The 21,170-nt window shown below is 40.4% G+C and overlaps 2 protein-coding genes across 7 annotated transcripts in view; both read left to right on the top strand.

Annotated features, from left to right (window-relative positions):
* The window catches only part of LOC122408170 (uncharacterized), an 81,430-nt gene extending 72,714 nt beyond the window's left edge, over positions 1-8,716 (top strand). For 5 of the 6 annotated variants that reach the window (XM_043414805.1, XM_043414803.1, XM_043414804.1 and 2 more), the window contains 7 exons: positions 42-133; positions 214-821; positions 910-1,156; positions 1,234-1,479; positions 1,567-1,747; positions 1,925-2,190; positions 3,129-3,251. In XM_043414805.1, coding sequence (XP_043270740.1) covers positions 42-133; positions 214-821; positions 910-1,156; positions 1,234-1,479; positions 1,567-1,747; positions 1,925-2,186 — 1,636 coding nt within the window. In that variant the 3' untranslated portion in view covers positions 2,187-2,190; positions 3,129-3,251. Of the gene's footprint in view, positions 1-41; positions 134-213; positions 822-909; positions 1,157-1,233; positions 1,480-1,566; positions 1,748-1,924; positions 2,191-2,835; positions 3,003-3,128; positions 7,010-7,096 lie in introns of those variants that run through there. The other variant, XM_043414807.1, reaches the window with a different exon arrangement.
* Positions 8,717-9,646: 930 nt separating this feature from the next.
* The window catches only part of LOC122408169 (uncharacterized), a 100,213-nt gene continuing 88,689 nt past the window's right edge, over positions 9,647-21,170 (top strand). The window contains exon 1 of the mRNA XM_043414801.1: positions 9,647-13,336. Within this exon, the coding sequence (XP_043270736.1) occupies positions 10,750-13,336 (2,587 nt within the window). The 5' untranslated portion in view covers positions 9,647-10,749. The remainder of the gene's footprint in view (positions 13,337-21,170) is intronic.

Raw genomic sequence — 21,170 nt, 5'->3', positions numbered from 1 at the left:
CTACAGCGATTTAATCATTAATTTTGCTCTCTTTGTTCAAGGAGTTATTACGCTTTCAAACTCACTTCCTTGCATCACCAATTCTTCCTGAAGTTACGATCCGAAGTAACCTCATTGCACGGACTCGCAAAAGGTATTTCAGACTCGCGATGTATTTTTAATTTTCTAAATGCACTGAGGATAAAAAAAATAAGATTCATCTTTTTTGTATAGATTTTGGCGTACCTCTGATGGTTGAGCCAACTTCACCACCATTGAAATTAGTGCCTGATCCCAGCAAACCAAAGAAAACGATAGTCAATAATGGTAAAACCGTGCCAAATTCAAAATACCCAATGCAACTCGAGGAATATCAAAACAAAGAGAACGAAAACCCTCAGAAGGTGGTTACTCCCTTGCCTAAGAGTGAGGATATGGACGCGGAGCCAGTTTGTTATACGCCCGAAGAAGATGCCCTTTATGCTCAGGTGAACGCGCGTCTGGAACCCGAAGGGGCCTCACGAGATACGGAAGATGAATCAGACAGAGTGTTAGCCAGCAGGAATGGCCACATTGATGACGTTCTTAAGTCACAGCGAGCTGCGGAAGAGCAGAAAATTTACAGCTATCCGAATCGCGTCTTGCCTTCTGACAAAGAAGCCTTGTATTCGACACCTAAACCAATAGATGCAAATGACCCTGATAGAACGAACAACGCAGTCAAACACCCTGAAGAACTTTACGCTGCTATCAATAAAACCGGACATAACAAAAAACGCAACGATTATCCTGTACCGGATGAAGTTTGGGACGTAGCAGGCTCGAAAAAAAATCTCCATAAGGTCGGTGCCATGTTTTTATTTGAATTTGTAACGTTAGACAGATTTCTTCGCTCTCATCAGTTCATTTCTAACCGTTATATATCTACAGGTAAAAACGTCGAGTTTACCAAACTATGGTACACCCAAGCAGAATACGGGTTTCCGAACTCCTAGCTTACCACGAAGGCTCGGTGTGAAAATGGGAACTCGAGCGATCTATAGTACCGTTGTGCAGAGAGATTCCGATCTTACCGACGACCTCGAATCACTGTCGGTCAAGTCAGATACCGCGTCGTCGATACAGTCAGCTTCGGCACATTCCAATGACTCTCCCATGCCGGAAGCTTACGTTTTAAGTGAGTATCTTCTGTTGAGCTAGTCAATTTGAGCGCTGTTTAAAGATGGAGGTTATATTAATATTTTATTCACTCAGACGCAGAGATTCGAACCGACGATGACACTTTCCGGATTGGCAATGACGATACCATGTCAGCTTCCCTCTTAGCGCGATTGGAAGAATTATCTTTTGCGGAGGAAAGAATTCTTCACACTATTCAACTCGAGCGAGGACATGGTGGGAGTATCGGGCTCCAGGTTACGGAAGGTAACGATGGCGGTGTTTACGTCCAAGCGGTATCGGTTGGAGGCTCCGCTGATATGGCCGGCAACGTTAACAAAGGTCAGTAGGAAGATAACTTCGGAGGACCTCTCCCGGGTTCGTGAAGGCTTCAAGAGTCATAATTTGCCTCCTATTTCATCCGTCCAGGTGACAAAATCGTTGCTATCAATGGTCAAAGTCTTCTCAACCTTCGATACGAAGAAGCTCTCACAATGCTGCAGAGCTCGTCAGCGACAGTGGAACTCGTACTTTCCCAGATTACTTCAAATAGGAATGGTAACTTGCAGCGTGAGCGGCTCCAAGAACAAACTGAGAATAATTACCTACAGTAAGTATAACGGAATAATTGATCTCAAGCCAATTTGCAAAAGTGGTGGAACGTACTATTAGAGTAAGGAGAGAGTTACAATCGATCTCTAATAAATCAAGTTTACTGAGACCAGTCCAATGGAACTAACAATCATGGCATTTATGTATATTCACTATCATGATATCTCAATTTTAGGAACCTCAGGTTTGAAATATCGTCAGAAGCAGAAACCTCGAGTATGACTACAAAGTGGCTTTCTCAAAGAGCAACCGATGTAGCATCAGTGCAAAACACATCGAGCGCTTACAGCAGCGCAGCTTCGAGTTCAATGGGTAACCACAATACGAACAACATGTTTTTGAAAGATGCTGATACGAATGCCTTGAACTCTGCGAGTATGTTGCTGAGTTTGTCGGACTTTGATGTTAGTCGTACGAGTCGTCAAGTTTTCATATAAACAGGTACGTCTGTCACTAGATTCGAACAAATTGAGAATTTCCTCCACTCTCTTGCATATGCATGCTGTTTTTTTTGTATCGAAGACTGAATTATATCGATGCTTGGTGTAATAATATGAATTGACAAATCCTAATGTCTGACAGAAAATTCTGTTACCGAACATTCCGATAGAGATGGAACGCGATAAACGCTTCCAATTGCTAATCAAATTACGTTCATCCATTTAGCGAAGCCTTGCCCGGGCCACTGAGTTTCATTCTATTTCCGGCTTGCCCATTCTTCTTTCTTCATTTTTGAACTATCGTTATTGGAAATTATTGGAATCGTTCAGTCGAACTTTTGATATCTTTAACTCGCACTCGTCTGTAATAAGATTTAACCGTAGTTTTAAGGCTTAATAAAATTATGTCTTCTGGCTCGATTCATTTCTCTGCAACTGCCACCGTCACAATTTCGAAAATTTTCAACTGAATATTTCATTCAACTGCTCAGAAAGATTGGCTCGTTTCATAAAAAGTTTCGCGCAAAATTGTCGAAGACTTTTTTTACTCGTGAAAGTTATGCTCGACGCGTCACTCTGACTTTGTTATTGAGCGACTCGGTGGGTAGAGGGGTTATACGATTGGGTGTCATTTCTAAGGAATCATCTTCAGTTGCTGACGGACGGGCAACCCCCGTGGCGTTGTGCCTCCGTCGTTTCGCGTTTCGTGATTTTTTTCAACGAAATTCTTGTGTGATTTTGTGTTTTTTAATCATTTTATTTTTTTTTAATTCGTTGTTTACTTATTTTCCATTAAAAACGTGCAAGAAAGAAGTGAGTTATTCTTCTTTATTTTTTATTTCATTTCCAGAGTCTAATAAAACCGTTCGATTAAAATAGTTCAATAATGTCATATGTTTTGTCTGAAAGTGATACGAGTTCGATCTTATTCTGTTTCAGTGGAAATCGGTGTTCCACCACCTGTTCCACCACGTCGTCGGAAGCGTAAGACCGACAAGATCATCCCACCAAAACCGATAACAAAAACGATAACATCTTCCGAAGAGGACAAAGGATCGCTGCATAATGGTAGCTCGAGACCCAAGAGAAAACCACGATCTTTGCCTCCGCCTCCACTCGTACCACGAAGTGACATTTTCCATGGAAAGGAGGTTCTAACAAGCTCAAACAATTATTTGTCGTCAGCAAGTACGGATGACGTGAGAACCAGTAGTTCGAAAGGGGATTCTGATGGGGTAAAGTTGCAATTAAAACCTTTGGTTCAAGTGCTTCCCGAGACGCGAACGGAACCACGTTTCGTCGTGACCCAAGTAACGAACATCCAGGAGGACACATCGATTCCGTTAAAATCGGATCCTGAAGCTGAATCACATGATGATAATTGTTCGAGCGTGGAATTGGATTATCGGAACGAGAATCGATCCGGTCGGAGTTCTCCTATGCCCCGACACTACTCACCCTTATTTTTCACGATGCGTGATTTTGAAAGTGTAATGGCCCATTCGGGTGAATGCGACAAGAGCTTCAGACAACAATTCGATACGATCACAACACCAGCCCAGGAATCTGTTCCCAACTCAATCACATCTTTCATCGATAATTCGTATTTCGACGATTGCAATGATGAGTACAACGAAGAGCAAGTTTGTTTTCGGGTCACAACGACGAACGTGCCTTTCGAAAAGTGCCTCGGAGACTGGAACGTTCCTTATGACAGTGGTGAATTCGATAGTCAATTTGAGAATACAGAGGATCATTACATATTCGAGAATTACATGGACCATAGACAAAATCCGAAGTTTCGATCAACTGCAGCTTTCCTGTTCGACGAGGATACTTTTGAGAACTTGAACACGGTAGAACCTACGAGCTTTCATTCAGCTACGAAAGTCAGATTCGTTATTGAATCACCTACTCTTTCCATTGTAGAGTCGGAAACGCCTGATAGTATTTCCAACTTCGATTCGTTTATCAGTGATGAGGAAATTACAAATAAGAGTTCTGTTATAATAACAGAAATTATCGAGGGTTCGGAGAATGTCGACAGTCAGAAGACTTCCAACGAGTCTACGAAACCAGATGAATTTGGTGACATTCCATTTTCTTCTCTTTTCGGAACTGAGCTGAAAACAGACAGCAATTGTAACTCTCACAAAAATATTCGATCCGATCAATTATTACACACTGAAGAAATTGCAAGTAATTGCAACCCCAATAATTCATGTGAATCAGTGGGAAATAAAAATATCAATAAATTTCCTCTACCACGCTCGACACCGTCGCCCAGATTCATGAGCCCCTCGAAAAAACACCCATTGAATCCGATCCCAGACCTCGATGAAATTTTACCAGTATTTCCACCAACTTACGATCCACGTGACGAAGGTTTTGTAAAGAAAAATTGGGATACGAAAGATGATGACCTGGCTCCAGAACCTATTGACAATCGATCTCGTTATTTGAAGCAAACCAACGTGACACCGGAAGTTAGTGAAAACAGCAAACATGCCAGGGAAGCTTTTCTCTCTGGAAAGCTTAGAATAACTTCGTATGATAATTTGGATTCTTCGGTAAAATGTAGTAATTCGAATGAAGTTGACCACACAGTAAAATCTCAAAGTATTAAACAAAAGATTTTCATTGATGCGGCACTTCGAAACTTCATAGAAGACGACGAGGACGATATGGTTTGGAAGGACTCCTCAGACGAGGAAGATGAAAGCGGGGGAATGGGAAGCACGAGCCAAGACTCGAAGCTCTCGAATCTCGATGACCGTAAAGAATTGGTGGAGACGGCCGTACCCAAAGTGCTGAATCGTGATACGTGTCAGGAGCGAGAGGTGTCCCTAGATAAACATCCAAGGCCATTTAAAACTGCTGATCACGAGAACAAAGAGCGCAATCAAGAAAAATTGGTGGAAGACCACAGGCTGGATGTAATGAGGTCATCACGATTTCGTTATCAAAGTAACGGAGATGACGTGAGTTCGGTACCTGTAACGGTACGTCGTAATTCATTTTTAGAAAACATGCTCGTCGATGATGATTCCATTTTGAGTTTTGACGCCAGTGTTCCGTGCACGGTTATTGCGACACATCCAAAATCAATGATGTCCGAATCAGTTGCCTTACCCTCGAGAGAAGTGACTCTTAAAAAGGTTGACGAATCATCGACTCCTCCTGGAGATTTCGATAAATCCTCGGAATCGCGGTTTGCGGGAATGGTCGAACAGAAGACAAAAGAATCGGTTGAGAAAGAGCTGAAGAAAGAGACTGGAGTACGAATACTTGGGTCGCAGCCAAAAATCGTGAGAACGATGGTTTCGAGTTCGCCGTCGGAAAGGATAAAGAGCACGGGTGAAGCAAAGAACGATGTACTGAGCGAGCTATTGTGCAATTTCAGTGCCATCAAGCTCAAGTCGGTGGAGCCGTGGAAGCGTGAAGTGATTCTTGGTGAGATTGATGAAGAAGCAGCAATCTTGATGGAAGTGGCGGATGAAAATTCTTCTGAAACCATAAAATCATTGGAGAAAATAAAAACGGAGGACGGGGTAGACGTCGGGACAATTAGAGGCGAATGCAAGGTCAAGGACACAGCGGATGAGAAGACAGATTTACTATTGAAGCAGGAGGAAGAATTATCAATGGCGGAGGCAGAAATGTCTGTGAAGCTGAAATCTCCTCATTCAAAGCGACCTTCCTCACTAGAAATTGACACATGTGTTAGTGCAAAGACTGATGATCATAATAGTCGTTGTAGAAGCGATGACAAGAGTGCCGCAGTTGTTATCACATCAATGGAGAACAGGGATGCCAATAATCATCCGGAAGTTCTTCGAGAGCGGAGACATTTAGATACTCATCGTGGAATGGAAATATTAGAAAACCGTGATAAAATTATAAACGTTGATAAGTGTGCCATAGCTAGGACTACGAATAATCCTCAAATCCGACGTAATAATAATGACAATAACGCCATGACACCTGTAGATCTAACGATAAGTAATGACCAAAAGTCCCGGGACGCTGAAGTATCGACTATCACTCCCGGTAGCGTTAGGAGCTTTGTCGAGTTGTATGAGATTCAGCATGATAAGACCAGTGAACATTCTAAAAATAATTATAGTCTACCTGTAGCGAAGACGAGAACAAGGACGAAATGTTTCAAGGGATTATGGAATAATGCCGATTCTGAAAGTACAGAACAATTCAAACAAGATTGCAACGAGGAAATAAGAGCGGAGGGAAACGTTGACAACATGAGAAGACATAAAAAAGTTGAAGTTTCAAACGTTCAAACGCGTGACAAAATCAAAGTTGTTGAAAAATTAGAGTCGAACGGATCAGCGAGAGTGAAACTACAAAGTGGCGTTTCCGAGGTGAACGAATATCTGCGCACAAACAATTCGACCCGCGCGGATCAATCAAGCGGACCTGTTCCTGTCGCAGCAAAAAGGCGAACCCAAGAATCTTGCCTAAAGATTAGCAACGAACTCAGTCCGAGGAGCGACGTCAAAAAGACAGTGACGTTTTACAGCGATTGTGGAGGCAAGAAAACTGAGAAGAAAATATTAAACGATGCGGTATTCGTCGACGTGAAAACGATCGAATTAGATGGCAAGCCAAAGACTCCGAAACGAAAAGCACCCGCGAGGCCAGCTGACGAGTTAGAAGCAATAGAGAATCTTGATTGTGCAACGGGGTCAACTGTCATGCGCGATAGGGAATTGAGTCAATCAGGCTCGAAGATTTTGCGCCAAGGTCAGAAGGTTAATCCAACGCCGTTGCCGCGATCAACCGTCTCCTCGTTCGCTACTCAGGTTAGTACAATATGAAACAAGGCTTTAAATGAGAAAAGTCATTTGAATTCCGAGTGTCTCATCATCTTGAAATTTCCATCATTCCAGGTGCATCAGGTGAAAGCGGAAGAAGACAAGAAGGATTGTTCAATAAATTCAGGTACTGAACCGTCAATCCCGAACTCTGAGGTCCCTCAACTCCGGCAGCCTTACGTTTTTTATTGTAGGGTCTAGTAGCCCCCTCTGATTGGATTTCCTCCTGAAAAAAGTCCTCCTCCCGTCCTCATGTAATTAAAATCCCCAAATTCCTTTTTTATTACGTTACACATTTAATTATTCTCATCGCAATCTTTTTGACAACTTTTCACGAGACGTGCGCCAAAAATGGCAATTTGAATTATTCGCGCATAATCCCCTGTATCCTTGTGGCGTTGAGCATTCTCGAGGACTAGATTAACACGTTAGCATAAGTGTAATTAAAGTGATTAGAGTGGAAGTAAAGGAGATTGTACTGCGATGAAAATCATGGAGCCCCATAATTGTAGTACACCCTCGCAATAACTAATTCATTAGTAATGTTTCCCACTTTTGAAACCGTGCAATTTTGTTCTTTATCAAGGAATACGGAAACAAGTACTTTTTAGCAATCCCCTTATAATTAGAATGAAATCGTATTATTTTATTCCCGGTACGTCAAAATGTGTGTTCCCCAACCGCAAGTAATGTGTAAATGTCTAAAAACGCGGATCTGAGTATTATCAACAAATTAATCATACACACAAGGATATACACATATACAAATAATGCAGTAGTTGTATACCATTACAGTAGTTTTGCGTTGATTGGGCAATATTTTATAAAATTATTTTACATAGATATACCTATATATAAATATATAAATAAATATATATATATATATATACACACACACATGAATGAAGTAATATGACACGAATGGCCTACCGGATGAGGACATAATTCAATAACTGTATATCTCATATCAAGTAGATGTTCTCGTTGGCCGAGATTGTCAAGATTTTCTTAACGATTATATTCGTACGAAATTGCATACACGAAATTAAATGAAATGTGAAATATATATACATATAAATTGTTGACTAATGAGACAATTGCGAGATAGACGAGCGTGTATCGTAGACGATGCTGAAAAGAATCCTCAACACAGAAGAGAAAAAAAAGAATACATATGGATCGTTTGTATCCCAATTATATCGAACTTTTGGAGATTGTGGTGTATAACAATTTGAAGAAATAGCGAATGTGAACATAAATATTTACACGTCAAAAAAATGGGTAGGAAAGAGAGAGAGAGAGAGAGAAGGGAAAGTGGAAGAGAAAGAGTTAAAAGAAATGAAAATTAGCGAATTACAAAAAGTTTTATGATGTTTACATATTTAAAAAGGAATACGTTACGTTGCTGGGCAAATAAATAATTGTTATCACTGTTTTGTGAGGATAGTAGTGGCGAAATTTTCCGTCATTATCATGATAAAGCGCTTCGTAGTTTAAGCACATCTTTCGACGTTTGCAAAAAATTCAACAAAAATGAAATAAATAAACCAAGAGAAATAATGAAAAAGAACATAAATTTAAATGTTCAATTCGAATGTTCACGGCGGTGAACAAGCTACGACCGAATATTATTCCTCTGTACGTTTATAAATTCGCCGAATGCTAAATAAATTATTGTTTTTTATGCTGCATAAATATTTCACGTTCTATTTAACCAATGCACCTTTCGATCCAAAAATCATCGATCGGTATCGTTCAAAAAAGCGTGAAGAATTTTACTATCTCTTTTCTACCGAGTTGTTCCCATTTCATTACTATTACGTTTTATATTTAAAAGAAACGTGTGCGAAGTATTTAACAACCATTATGAACCATTCAAGCTTTCGCCGCAGGCATCAAATTGCATGGACGATCATTTTGCAACCAATTCAAAGCTGGGTTCAACTTACAATCTATCAATAGCGTCCAAATAATTTGTGCAATTTATATAACTTTGTCAGCGATTGCTCCGGAAAAAACGGCAATCTAATTGCAAGGGCAATCGATCCCGATTCTAGATCTCTTGGAACACATCACCAACAAATATATAGAGATACCGATCCGAGTTAACGAAACGAGAGTAATTAGAAGAAGTTACGGGGGCTAATTGATGATTAGCGAATGCTTATTAAGTGACCTTTGAGTAAAGAAGAATCGTCGTTGACGACACAGTTGACCAGCAATTACTTTTGTTTTGAAAACTCGTACTTACATTCGTCTTGAAATTGTATCGAAATCCAATGATGCTCGTGAGCTTATCAAATGAGAATTCACGGAGCGATCTAGTTCGTTCCAAAAGCGATAGATATTTTAAACGGTTTTGTGGAAAAGCAGAAGAGTCGGAAATATTTAGGTGTGGGGAACCCCTGCGAATTGGACGAGCCGAATTTATGCTCTATACATCCTCAAGCGTAATTCGTATTTGTGACGAGACCCACGTGCCGCTGAATTCCTGCACACCCTGCCCACGAAAGCCGCAGGATTTATTTTAGGAACTACGTGATGTCACCCGCGAGTCTGCCGAGGTGAGCGCTGTGTTACACGCTTTTGCCACAACCAGCAGTCAGCCAGCCTGACTGGCCACTGTACCAGAGTCGAGAGCATCATCAGAGTAGCACCAGCATCCCAACGGATCTATCGACAGATCTAAAGCTTTCTCTCCCTCCTCGCGAGTGTCAATCGCCTCCATCATCATTCATTCGAAATAACGATTGATCCATCCACGACTTTCCCAGACGTATATACGAGCCATATAAACACGCGAACCCATCAATATTGAGTTTTCAAGGTTGACGACATTTCATCGAAACATTGATGCCACAAGCGATTCGTTATTGCTGAATATAAATCAACGAATGTTAGTAACGATCATAGTGCAATCATCGTATCTATGACCATCGAAAGTGATAGTTCGGGATTATAATTTTTTCGGTCAATACTTCGTGAACATGTTGACAGCAATTGGGAGGAAACGGTAGTTTCATCAAATCTGGTTGGAACTCCAACATTTTGTTGTGTCATTTGACAATTTCGGTTAATTTATTTTTTCGGATACGATGATCTCTCGATGGTGATTAGTGTTTTGAAGTTTATCCTCGTGTTGTTCTTTCGTATCATTGTTAAATTTATTACTTCATGGAGCACGTAATCAAGGATAAGAAAAGAGGCTGCGTTATTATCAGATTGAGGAAATAACTGCTGGCTTTAACGGAGCAAAGTGCGTTCAGTCTTCGATAAGGTGAGTCATAGTCTCAGTCAGTGACAAATTCGATAGCCTCGAGACTCTAAAAGAACTCGGTAGGTTGGTCGAATACCTTGGATCGGTATTGAGGAAGGGGAGGACGAAAAGACACGACTGTTCGTAATGATGAAAACGGGGAAGAAAAAAGCGAGAGACGGGGAAGAAGAAGGAGAGTGGAAACGCCAGAAGAACGCGTTGATTCTCTGCCAAGTTTACACTCCTCACCGAGCCAGGTTTATGTAAGCTGCGTAATAATCCCACAAGCTGAGAAAGCGAGCAAGATAGATAGAGAACTGTAAAAGAGAGTGAAAAGGGGAAAGAAAAAGAAAAGTGCAATAACGACGTTGGGTTAAACCAAAATTCCGGACGGTTTAACACGAGAAAAACAAAGTTGGCTGGCAGCTGCGGAATAGAAAATATTTGGTTGGACCTCATTGAGAAGTTGAAGATGGATAGCGTAGACGATTCGATAATTGGGACACCTGCTGATACATCCAATTTATCAACTCCAGAATCATCTTCGAGTGAAATTTCACAGCCTACGGTCAAGTTGAGAACAAACGTTAAGAAGGATTCTTCGAAGTGTCGAAAGAGCCAGCGGAACGTGATCGCTAATCAGAACCACAGTTTGGATAATCATCAACCATTTTTGCAAACGTTGGATCATGATGGTCGTCTTCTGGTAGAGACAACTGGAAGAACGGCTCAGAGAGCACGTGCATCGATCCGACAGAGTTCACGATCGAATGAAAACTCGTGGAAAGAGAACTCGCCAACGGAATGCAACGATCACTGGTGGCCGGAACATGCTTACGAACCCGGAAAGTCTCGTAGCACGACAAACGTTAACGATAAAAATGTCAACAAAAAGATTAGACAGCGTCATTACTCTTACGGGATGGAGGCATCAAGAAGATCTTGGGAAACTTCAGAGATCCAGAAAAGATATTCCGCAGGTGATTATTTACGTCAGCAGATCCTTGAGGATCTGAGCTCGAACGAATTAATCGGTAAAACCGAGGAACAAATAGCTGAGGATCGATGCAGCAGAGTGAAAGCTTATTTACGACGTAGAAACGTAGATTCTTCGTATGTTTCTCCTGTAGACAAATTGAGAGAGCTAAGGAATTGCTGGAAGTCCGAAGGGATAGACAGAGCTAACGATTCCATCAGCGTACTTTATAACGCCGCTAGAAGAAACGATCTTGATAGAATTAGGGCTTATCTGCAAGATCAAATACGAAGAAGAATGAACGAAGACGAACGGAAGAGATGCGCGAACGAGAAATCGTCGATGAAGTATCCGAAGGAATTGAGTGTGCAAGATATAAAACGAAGATATTCCGAACACAGTAGAGTCAAGGATCGCGATTATCCAACGCGACGAGTTCGCAGCGATATTAATGTTAGACGAGAGCACCAAGTGATCCCGAGTTCTGAGAGTGGTCAGGATGAAGGGGATCCTTTGAAGACTCGATTTTCAAGGTCGAAAAGCGAACAACCAATGGAGAATGCTTGCAGAAGAACGCGAAGTAACGTTATACCGGAAACTGTGATTGATCCTGAAGACTACGAGATCAGAAAACGTTTCTATTCGTATACCGCTGGTTACCGGAAGCCCTGGCAAACAAGGAGTTGTCTCACGTTTGAGAATAAGCTCAGTCTACCTAGTCACAGTTCTATGAACTTGGATCAAGAACCTTCCTCACCTTCTGCTCTCAAAAACGAGTTGACAAATGAAAAAGGGAAAAATCGTAAGAAATACTGTCATAGGACTCGGAGCGATACACTTCCAGTAAAAATAGTATCACCAAGCATTCCCGGACGTAGAATGAAACGCCGTAGCGTCTCCTGGTCGGATAAACGAAAATTGCATCGCAGAATCAGCGAGAAACTCGCTTCGGTTGCGGACGAGACGAGTTTGGATTCTGACGCAACTGGCACGAGCAACATTCGTGGAACTAAAATTCAGCAAGGTAATTTGTGCTCCTGGCGTGAGTACAAGGAAAAGAGACGACAGGAAAGGTTGCTCAAAGAATCTACGAGTAACGTTGCCGATGATAACGCTCAGCAAATTTGTTCGGCTCCAGCCATTTGGAAATATCTTTCCCAACGTCCACCGAATCGCGAACCCGAATCGGAAGTTCATCTGAAGAAAGGATCACGAGAGGCCGTTAATTGCGAACGAATAAATGATTATTCATTGAACGAAAAAGATTCGAATGATCCGGAGGCGAAAACGTCGAAGGAAGTAACGAGCACGAACGACAAAAGCACGGAGACCACAAGGAACGTAGGAGACACAACCGAAGATACTGAGACGGAAACGATTCTCCAAGAGAATTATTTATTGTTAGAGAGGAACGGGACTGAAGAACCAAACCACGAGGCAGAACTCTGGTCTCCGACAACCATATCAAAGCTTCAAGTGAATGAATATCGAGATCCGGATCTCACGTTCAATTACGAATTCAACATGGTGGATTTTGGTTACGACACGATCCCAAAAAAACGTAGTAACAACAGCGACTCTTCGAGACGAAACCGATGGATGGATATTGGTGGTAACTCAAGAGTTAAAAAAACGGACACCTTCAAAATCGTTGACGGCAGCGAAGAAGCTCTCGACGAAGAGAGCCAAAAAAGAGAGTTGAGTAATACCGATGCAACTTCGAGGCCATTGATGAACGACCCGAAGAGTTCATTGGACGATGAAAATGTTAGTGTCAACACAACCGAGCCAGTTATCAACTCGCATTACGTGGTCGATCGCGACCCAAAAACATCCACTTCTTGCCCGATCGTCGACAACTACGACGACGCTGTTTCACCGTCGAACAAGGACATCGCCAGAGATTATTTCAAGAGGGTTTACGAGCTCTTGAAACAGCGTCAGGATCGTGGCAAACGAAAAATTTCTGGCTTATTAGCTCCTCTGAGATGCAACGAAGACACTTCGTCCTCGAACTATTCTGATCACGAGGAAGACCGTAGAAGAAGACGTCGACGCAGAAAAAGAGATAAGTCTTATCAAGGTAAGAAAATATCTACGTGACAATTTCAAAGAAGAGTTCCATTTTATTTGGCTTCAATAAATGGCTTAACTTTGCCAGTTTACATTTTCTCCTCATATTTGTTATGCGTGTGTTCTTATGGTAGACTTTTTATATTATTTGTGAATTCAAGTAGGAGTAGAACAGTTGGCCAAGTACCTACGAGGTTAGTGAACGTTGATTCCGAAACTCGTGACACGTGAACTCAAACGACTAAATAGAAATGTGGTATTTTTTTCTATTACTATAAAAACCAATTTCAGGAGAGTTTAGGGTAGTTCATGCACGAAACGGTTTTCTTAAGAAAGTCTTGGAATTTACACAGAGTTTAAATGGGTAGTCGACTGACACACATATCAAGTTTTAAGGGTTCGTCTTATTGATTATTTAAATAAACGTGTTTAAATATGAATAAAAATACACAGGGTTATAGGGACTATGCAAAAAAAACCGTTTATCGTTGCATATAACGAATGAACGCTTGATACGAAGTTTATGAAAAAGTACAAAATAACAATGAAGTATATAACGAAGGTCTGGAAAAAAATTCGAGACGATTGTCTTACCAGTAATAAAGATACATTACGTTAAAGATTGAACGAAATTGGTAATGAGCACTCGTACTCACATTTGCTTATTTCGGCATTTGTTTCTTCTTGGCTTGGCCCATTCCTGTCATAACCTTCTGTATTTTAATTAACACTTTTTTTTTTATCCATTTCCCATTGTATTTTCTCGTTGTGCTCTCTAATACTATTTTTTATATATAAAAAACTATAGTATTTTCGCCAGGATCGAATAAAATTTCGGGTTCAATCAGTGATGGATCCCCGTTTAATTAATGGCTTGTGATTTCATTTGCCAAAAAATAAGTTGGAAAAATGTATTTTACAATTTTCAATTAATAACATTAATTTAGAGTGATAATATCATTAATTGGGAAGTAAAAAATCGGTCCAATGTAGATACCCATAAAATACGATCCTACGGGCATGATCTACCTTGAAATTCTGAAAATTTTTTTTTCATTGATTTCTTCATCTTCTCAATAAAAAGATGAATTCGTCAACACCATTTCCCACCCAAAGCATCTGCAATATATCTTTTAAAATAGCTGAATATATTCAACCATCCACACTCATCCGGTTGCTGGAAACATGGGAGAAAAAAATAGTTCACACAAGTTTCGTTGTTCTTGACGTTGTCAGTTTATGCCCGAGACTTTATGCCGCATTTGCTTGTCCACGTGGCGGATTTTTGGAATAAATACTGCTCAACAATGCAACGATGAATTTATATTTATATATATGAACAGACACGAACATTATATGAGACAACGAGGAACAACGACAAACTCGCAGGAAAATATAACAACGCATTATACTATACAAGGGAAGTTCGCTTCGGGCGGGCTGGCTCTGGATCTGACTTGCACCTGCGTGCTTTATAGCCACATTGTATATACGTGTGCTATGTTTACACAAAAATATAAATTTGTATATATGCATATAAGCGAGCATCTGGGATACTTTGCTAATGCAAAAACTTTCTTCTCAATAGCTCGAGTTATACAGCGTATAAAATATTTTATCCATGCAGACATGTACTCATAAAAAGGAAAAGTCTTGATTGTACAATATTTATGAAAGCCTCGGTCTCCTATTTAAGAAATACATTAAACGGCTCAGGCGAGCTTCTGACTCAGTTATACTCCTGTGTGTATACTATTTTAGTGTATATTATGCGCGACAAACGTCCGATAGTTGATAAGGAAAGAGCTGGTAAGGAAAACCAGCGATATATATCGTTTTTCGTTCGCAGAGCTACTTTTTCCCTGACGTTCCACGAGACCTTCTCACTTGACTACAAAATTCCTTAGCAGTGTGTGAGTGTGTGTATGTGTGGGTGTTTCCGTGCAAAATGTGTACCGAGCTTGAATGGTAAACGAGACACAGCCTCCTTGTGACCCCCGAGATTTAACAGCTCAAAGTAAATTTTACGAGGCATTCTCGTAATTTCACCGGCAAAACTGCACATAATTTGTTCCATTTTAAGCACTACGTGCGCACCATCAAAAGTCAGATAGCATTATTCACATTTCTTGCATTCTCTTTCGTCGGGACATTGATTATTCAGAAGTTTTTCCAGTATTTGGAAAGTGATTACGAAGTTTATTACGAAGAGGTTAATCTAATCAAAACCGACATAAACTTCGAATCACTGGATATTTCTTTTTATCCGAACGGTTGATTCGTTCGTCAATTACGTCATGATATTTCATGCGTAAACTGTAAACTTGTAAAAAATACAGTATTTGGTTACACGGTTCACCTTCACAAAGGACAGCACATGCGTGTAAACATATTTTTCACTGAGGTATAACAATTGACCAATTGAGTTTTGCAATAGATTTTAATACAATATTCAACGTAACACTCTTTTTTGTAAGAATTCTAATTGAAGCAGAATGAGAGAGAGTGCAAGTGGCCTCTCTAGAGTGCCGTCGCGTAATGCCCCTTAGTCTTGGCCTACGAGGCCCTGAAGCCCCCTCTTTGTCATTCTTCTAATCTCAGTATTTAGGTTATGGATTTTCCAAAGTAAAACCCACTCGCTGCGTCTTCAACGAGACCCAAACTCTTTGACTTCAAGGACAGGCTCTTCTATTTTCTCATAAATATAATCTAATTTATAGTCATGTGGCTGAAGTTTACAAAAATTTCGATGGACTCAAATATTTTTCATTTCCTGGGAAATTTAAGGTAGAAATAAATCTACTGGAGGAAGATCAAGGAATGATTTCTAAGAAAATCTGGTTCACTGCTCCGTATACATGCAATTTTACGAACGCTGCTCGTGTGCGTTTTTATACTTGTATGAGTTTATATAGTTACGTTTTGTGTATAAGCTCGCGCACGAGAGAGCGTCGATCCACGCCACGTTATGGTAGCCCGAGACTAAACAACCTTCCATTAGCTCTTACTCGCTCTCTATCTCGCCCCTTTTCATTGAAAAAACAGTACAAAGAATCTACGCATATACGCACTGCTGAATTGCTCGACCTACTCTTTACTTTTTATAGTAAGTTCCGGTTACATACGGGAAACATACATCCATCGAATTCTACTCGGAGCTTCAAGTAAACGACGAATTATTTTGCTTTCCACGTGAAGTTTGAAAAGCAGTAACGCGTCAATGAACTTTTTAAATTTTTCGTTGAAGCGAAAAATAATCGCCGTCGCCCCATCTTGAATGAGTTACGGCCGATCATTTTTATTCTCATTGCCAATAAGTTCGATCGCAATCGCTCCATACCTAATAAACTGATCGTGCGGAGTCGACATCGCGCGGAAAAAAAATTGGAGTAGTAGTAAACCTGGCAAGAGGGCCTCGTCGCCATAGATCCCAACTTGTTGCTACGCTCGGACGAGACTGAATGTGCCTATCTTGGCATTGGCAATGGAGACTTTGGCTTGCTCCGTGACATATTTTCGCAATTAATGTACACGAGCGCGTACATACACTTTTATCTACTCTCGATATTAATGTGTCGTTATTTTCAGTACAAATTCTTGTTCTCCAATGCCAAGTGTTTTGTTGTCGTTATTGCGACAAATTCGTGGATTCATTTGGTCGATAAGAGTTGCATCTAAAAATTTAAACGTCATTCAACATCTAAAGAATAATCAAACGGTCATATGAGTTCAATTTTCATACTAGAATTTAGGTAATTGATGATAAAATTTTCATGTTGACGATTAGCATTTTGGTGTTCACTTCAATCTTTATACAACTTCCGAAAAATTGCCCACGTTAAGCAGTTTGTGTAATTTCGCGTAAAACTAAACGATTTCACTGGAATATTGAAACTAGCAAAAGGTATTTTTTTCATTCGATGAGAATAACCGATTGACTATAGACTTTAGTTTAAATGTAGATCTGGGTTATTTTGATCAAGGTGAGTAGAAAATTGCTGCTATTCCCTCTGAGCAACGTGTATCGATGTGCAAAAACGACATCGTCAGCTTGCTCAATTTTTTTTCGTCAAGGGGTGTCCCAATTCTGTGCTTTTTTTCTTGGCTATCACTCGAAATTTCTCTGTCGACTTTATTTCTCTCGCGACCATGCCGAGAGAGTCTGCTCGTCGCGTTTCTATATAGTCACGTAGTCTCGACACTGTACCAAAGGTTTTTTCGGGTGGGACGAAATCTTCTCTTGGCATTCTTCCAACCCTTTCACTCTTTCTTTCTTCTCTCCCTCTCTCCGTCTTCTCCTTTTTTCTGACTGTCTTTCTCAGTTCTTTGCTTCATTTCTTCACATGATCCGATAATACGACGATCAGCTTACACTCTTCAACAGCACACGTCTCTAAAACTTCTGCAAAAGATTGATCGAGATTTCAATTTATTAAAATTCCTTCCGGACCATCGATCTCCGAGCCCGAAAAAAATCGATGATAGATCGATATTTTGTAAACCTAATCGTAAAAAATTCCCTCTCACTACAGACTAGTGTAAAAAAGCTTTCAAGTCTCAGACGTTATTTTGCATAAAAAATAATAAAGATAAATTGAAGTGATTGTTTTTTTTTTTAAATGAGTTGATGTCTCGGAGGTCCGGTGAAACGGTCGATAAGAGAGAAGAGGTCAAGCTTTCGCTCGAGCTGAAACAAAGGGCTCGTCGGCATCAAAGACGCAAAGTGAAATTCCAGGTCTCTCGGTTCTCTACGGAGGGAAACGAGAATGTTCAATTTATTACTCTCCAAGGTGAATCAATTTGCGAGATGATATGGATGAGATAACAATATGGTTGTGATATATTGCTCGGTCTACGCCTCCGCAGTGCTTCCTCGGTAGTAAATGCCACATGAAAAGCTCTCGGAACTGCCTGGGCTTTCTCAACAAAGCCTGTTTCTGAGATCTCAGCAAGGGCAGTCTTCATCAAACCCACTTCACATAAGTGGAATGATTGAAAACCCTGAAAGTGTAAGTTGGTCGCTGCTCAAAATCTACTTTCGACATTTGAAAGAGCGCTGAAAACTCCTTTGTATTTTTAAAATTTTTATTACCAATATTCTGGATTAATTTTGAGTTGTTATATCAAAAAAATAAAGGTGCGAATCATTTTTATGAAATTTCGGAAATTTCATGATGACAGGTAGGAAATCTACAAGAATTTTCAAAAAGCCACACAAAAAGTTTCAAAGAAAAAACGAACCGACGTTCGAGTGTGAAGAGAAAGAGAGAGCCAAGTGTGACGGGGGATGCGTATGGTAATGAGAAGACATAAAGGGGTTGAACGCTTTAGTAATCCGAGGGTAGTGTGAGAAATTGAAGTACACCCGCGTGTTTTACCACGCAAGCAGGAAGGGAGAGCTGTGACCGCAAAGTTTTGTGCTTTCTGTGTAATAGCGGTGAGATATACCGGAGTATGTATGGAACGAGTTTTCCTGTGACGAGCTTGGGCCCTTCACAGCCCAGATTAAGAGCACTTTCGAGCTCTCCTGATGCGAACAAAACTCACTTGTCTCTCGCGGCATCATGTCGCCTCTGTGTATGGTGAACTATTACGTATCCTGATAATATTATTCATAGCGATCCTTCCGATATTTTTTGTATAACTACTTCAAATTTCGAGCACTTACGTCGAAACGGTTTGATCAATATTTCAAAAAATCAAATTTTCCGAATTCTCGCCTGCTAATCGACCGAAAGTGGATCTCACGACGTAGACATTCCCCGAATAAGAAACCAGCTTAATTCATTTTTCATTTGCACTTGCAAAATTTTTACTCCTCGTTTTCTCCATTTACCGTGAGGCTTTGAGATTCGACTCTTGATTTTCCCCCTTTAAATTGTCTACAACCTAAACGCGAATATCATCGACGTTCACTTCATTTTGTGAATTTCGAATCCACATCGTTCCGATCGCTCAAGAGAAACTGGATCGAATTCCCTCCCAAGAGGAGCAATTAACGAAACTGAGTCTCGTGCGAGATTTCATGAGATGAAAATGAGTAAAATCTCGAGATCATTCGATCGTCAAAGCGTTTCATTGCTGATGAGTGCGAAGAGTTATGCTCGTTATCTGAAAGCATTTATATCTGAAGGAAACTTCATCATCGAAAGCTCTTGACGTGTATAACGCTATACTAAATTGTTATATGTAACAGATTCTCGTGTGTGTGTTTGTGATCCAAAGTTGCGTATAACGCACATGTTATATCTATACGCGAATAAGTATTCATCATATAGTATGAAAGTGCTTTATCCAACCTGCCACATTCGCTAGTGCGGAGGATGTGCTCCGGGCGTGAAGTATGATGAGTTTGCCACGCCGTGTGCACACATCACGAATACATAAATGCAAAGTACCAAAACTATATGTGTACAAAATAGTTGTATAACGTTGGTGGATACACGCACAAAGAGGCGAACAAGCGATGAGGGCATCTCACTCGACTCTCATTGTGCAGACAAAGGGGTTGAACGTACTGCACCTAGCCCCGAGTGCCAGAATCAGATGACGGACGTGTTATGCCTAAAATCCGGTCTTAGACATGTTGTCTGAGTCCTTCGAAGCCATAAATCACTGTTGAAGAAAATACCCAAAATAAATGAAGAAAAAAGATGAAGAAATGTGATTTTTTTAGTTTCTAGAGTGTTTTTCGTCCATTGGAAATATTCATCGTTATGGATGTACAATCTCTCGACCCTGAAGTTGAATTTTTTTTGAGAATAAAACGTTTTATATCCATTTTTGCAAACGGTTTCATAAAAAGAAGACCGGTCGAGTAAGAGGTTCGGGACGAGGAGGAAATAAAAAATTGGGGAAGTTGTAAACGCGATCGTAAGTAGAAGGTAGGAAATTGTGTAAATTTTATGAGCTTGACCCACTTGCAATGTACTCTATATATGCCCACATAAAATTCGGAGGGTGAATGAAGTTGCCTTGAAATATGAAAAAAGCTTATGATTTTCGGGCAGCATTGACCTTGCATCAGTATTTTTCATTTTTATTTTCATTTTATATTCCTCGACCAAAAAGTACGAAAACAAAGGATAGTTATATGTCGGAGGGAACTGGGTCATATTTTTCGCCACAAAAAATGCTGTGAGTAAGCATAAAATATGATCTCGTGAAATAAATGGAGACGCGGATAAATATATTCTAATTTGTAAAATACCGAATAAATTAAAATTATTTCAAACTTGATGAAAAAAAATAAAATAAAATAAAATAAAAATGTTTTAAAAGCCCGGAATGTTTTCAAGAAGATTGCGAATGCTTTTGTTTGCGAAAAACACCAAGATACGGACATGTATTTCTCTGATCGTTAATCATAGAGCGAGAAAACGAGAACGAGAAAAAAGACCCCGTGACTCGTACGTTGAATTATCTTTCCGGCTGTAGCCGTTTTTCATGATGTTACCTCTTGATTAATACAGCATCGAGCGGCCGATTTGACCCGTTTTTCATTACATGCATTACACACATATTGAGGCGCACGAGTACGCACATGTGCGTATATTATTGCATGTATTTGTGTCACGGTCGCCGTAGGGGTTCGTGAAAATCGAGAGATAATTCGATCGTAAATTTTTTATCGGATGATGCGCGTATGCAGATAAACCTAGTCCGACCGCTTCTCCGAAGCACATTTCTGCGGGATTTTCTATCCACTCGGACGCTTGCATTTCTTCTTTCCCCTCGTCTCCCGATGTTTTCTTCTTCGTTCATTTCGTTTTTCACGAACGTCAAAAAGGCAAATGCCTACTACGAGAATCATGGCGAAGTTGGTTCGGAGGATTGTTAAAGTT

Source organism: Venturia canescens, chromosome 3 (genome assembly GCF_019457755.1).
Source record: "Venturia canescens isolate UGA chromosome 3, ASM1945775v1, whole genome shotgun sequence".
Taxonomy (NCBI): Eukaryota; Metazoa; Arthropoda; class Insecta; order Hymenoptera; family Ichneumonidae; genus Venturia; species Venturia canescens.
Note: the sequence above shows the minus strand (reverse complement) of the source record. Positions and strands in the feature narration are given on the sequence as shown.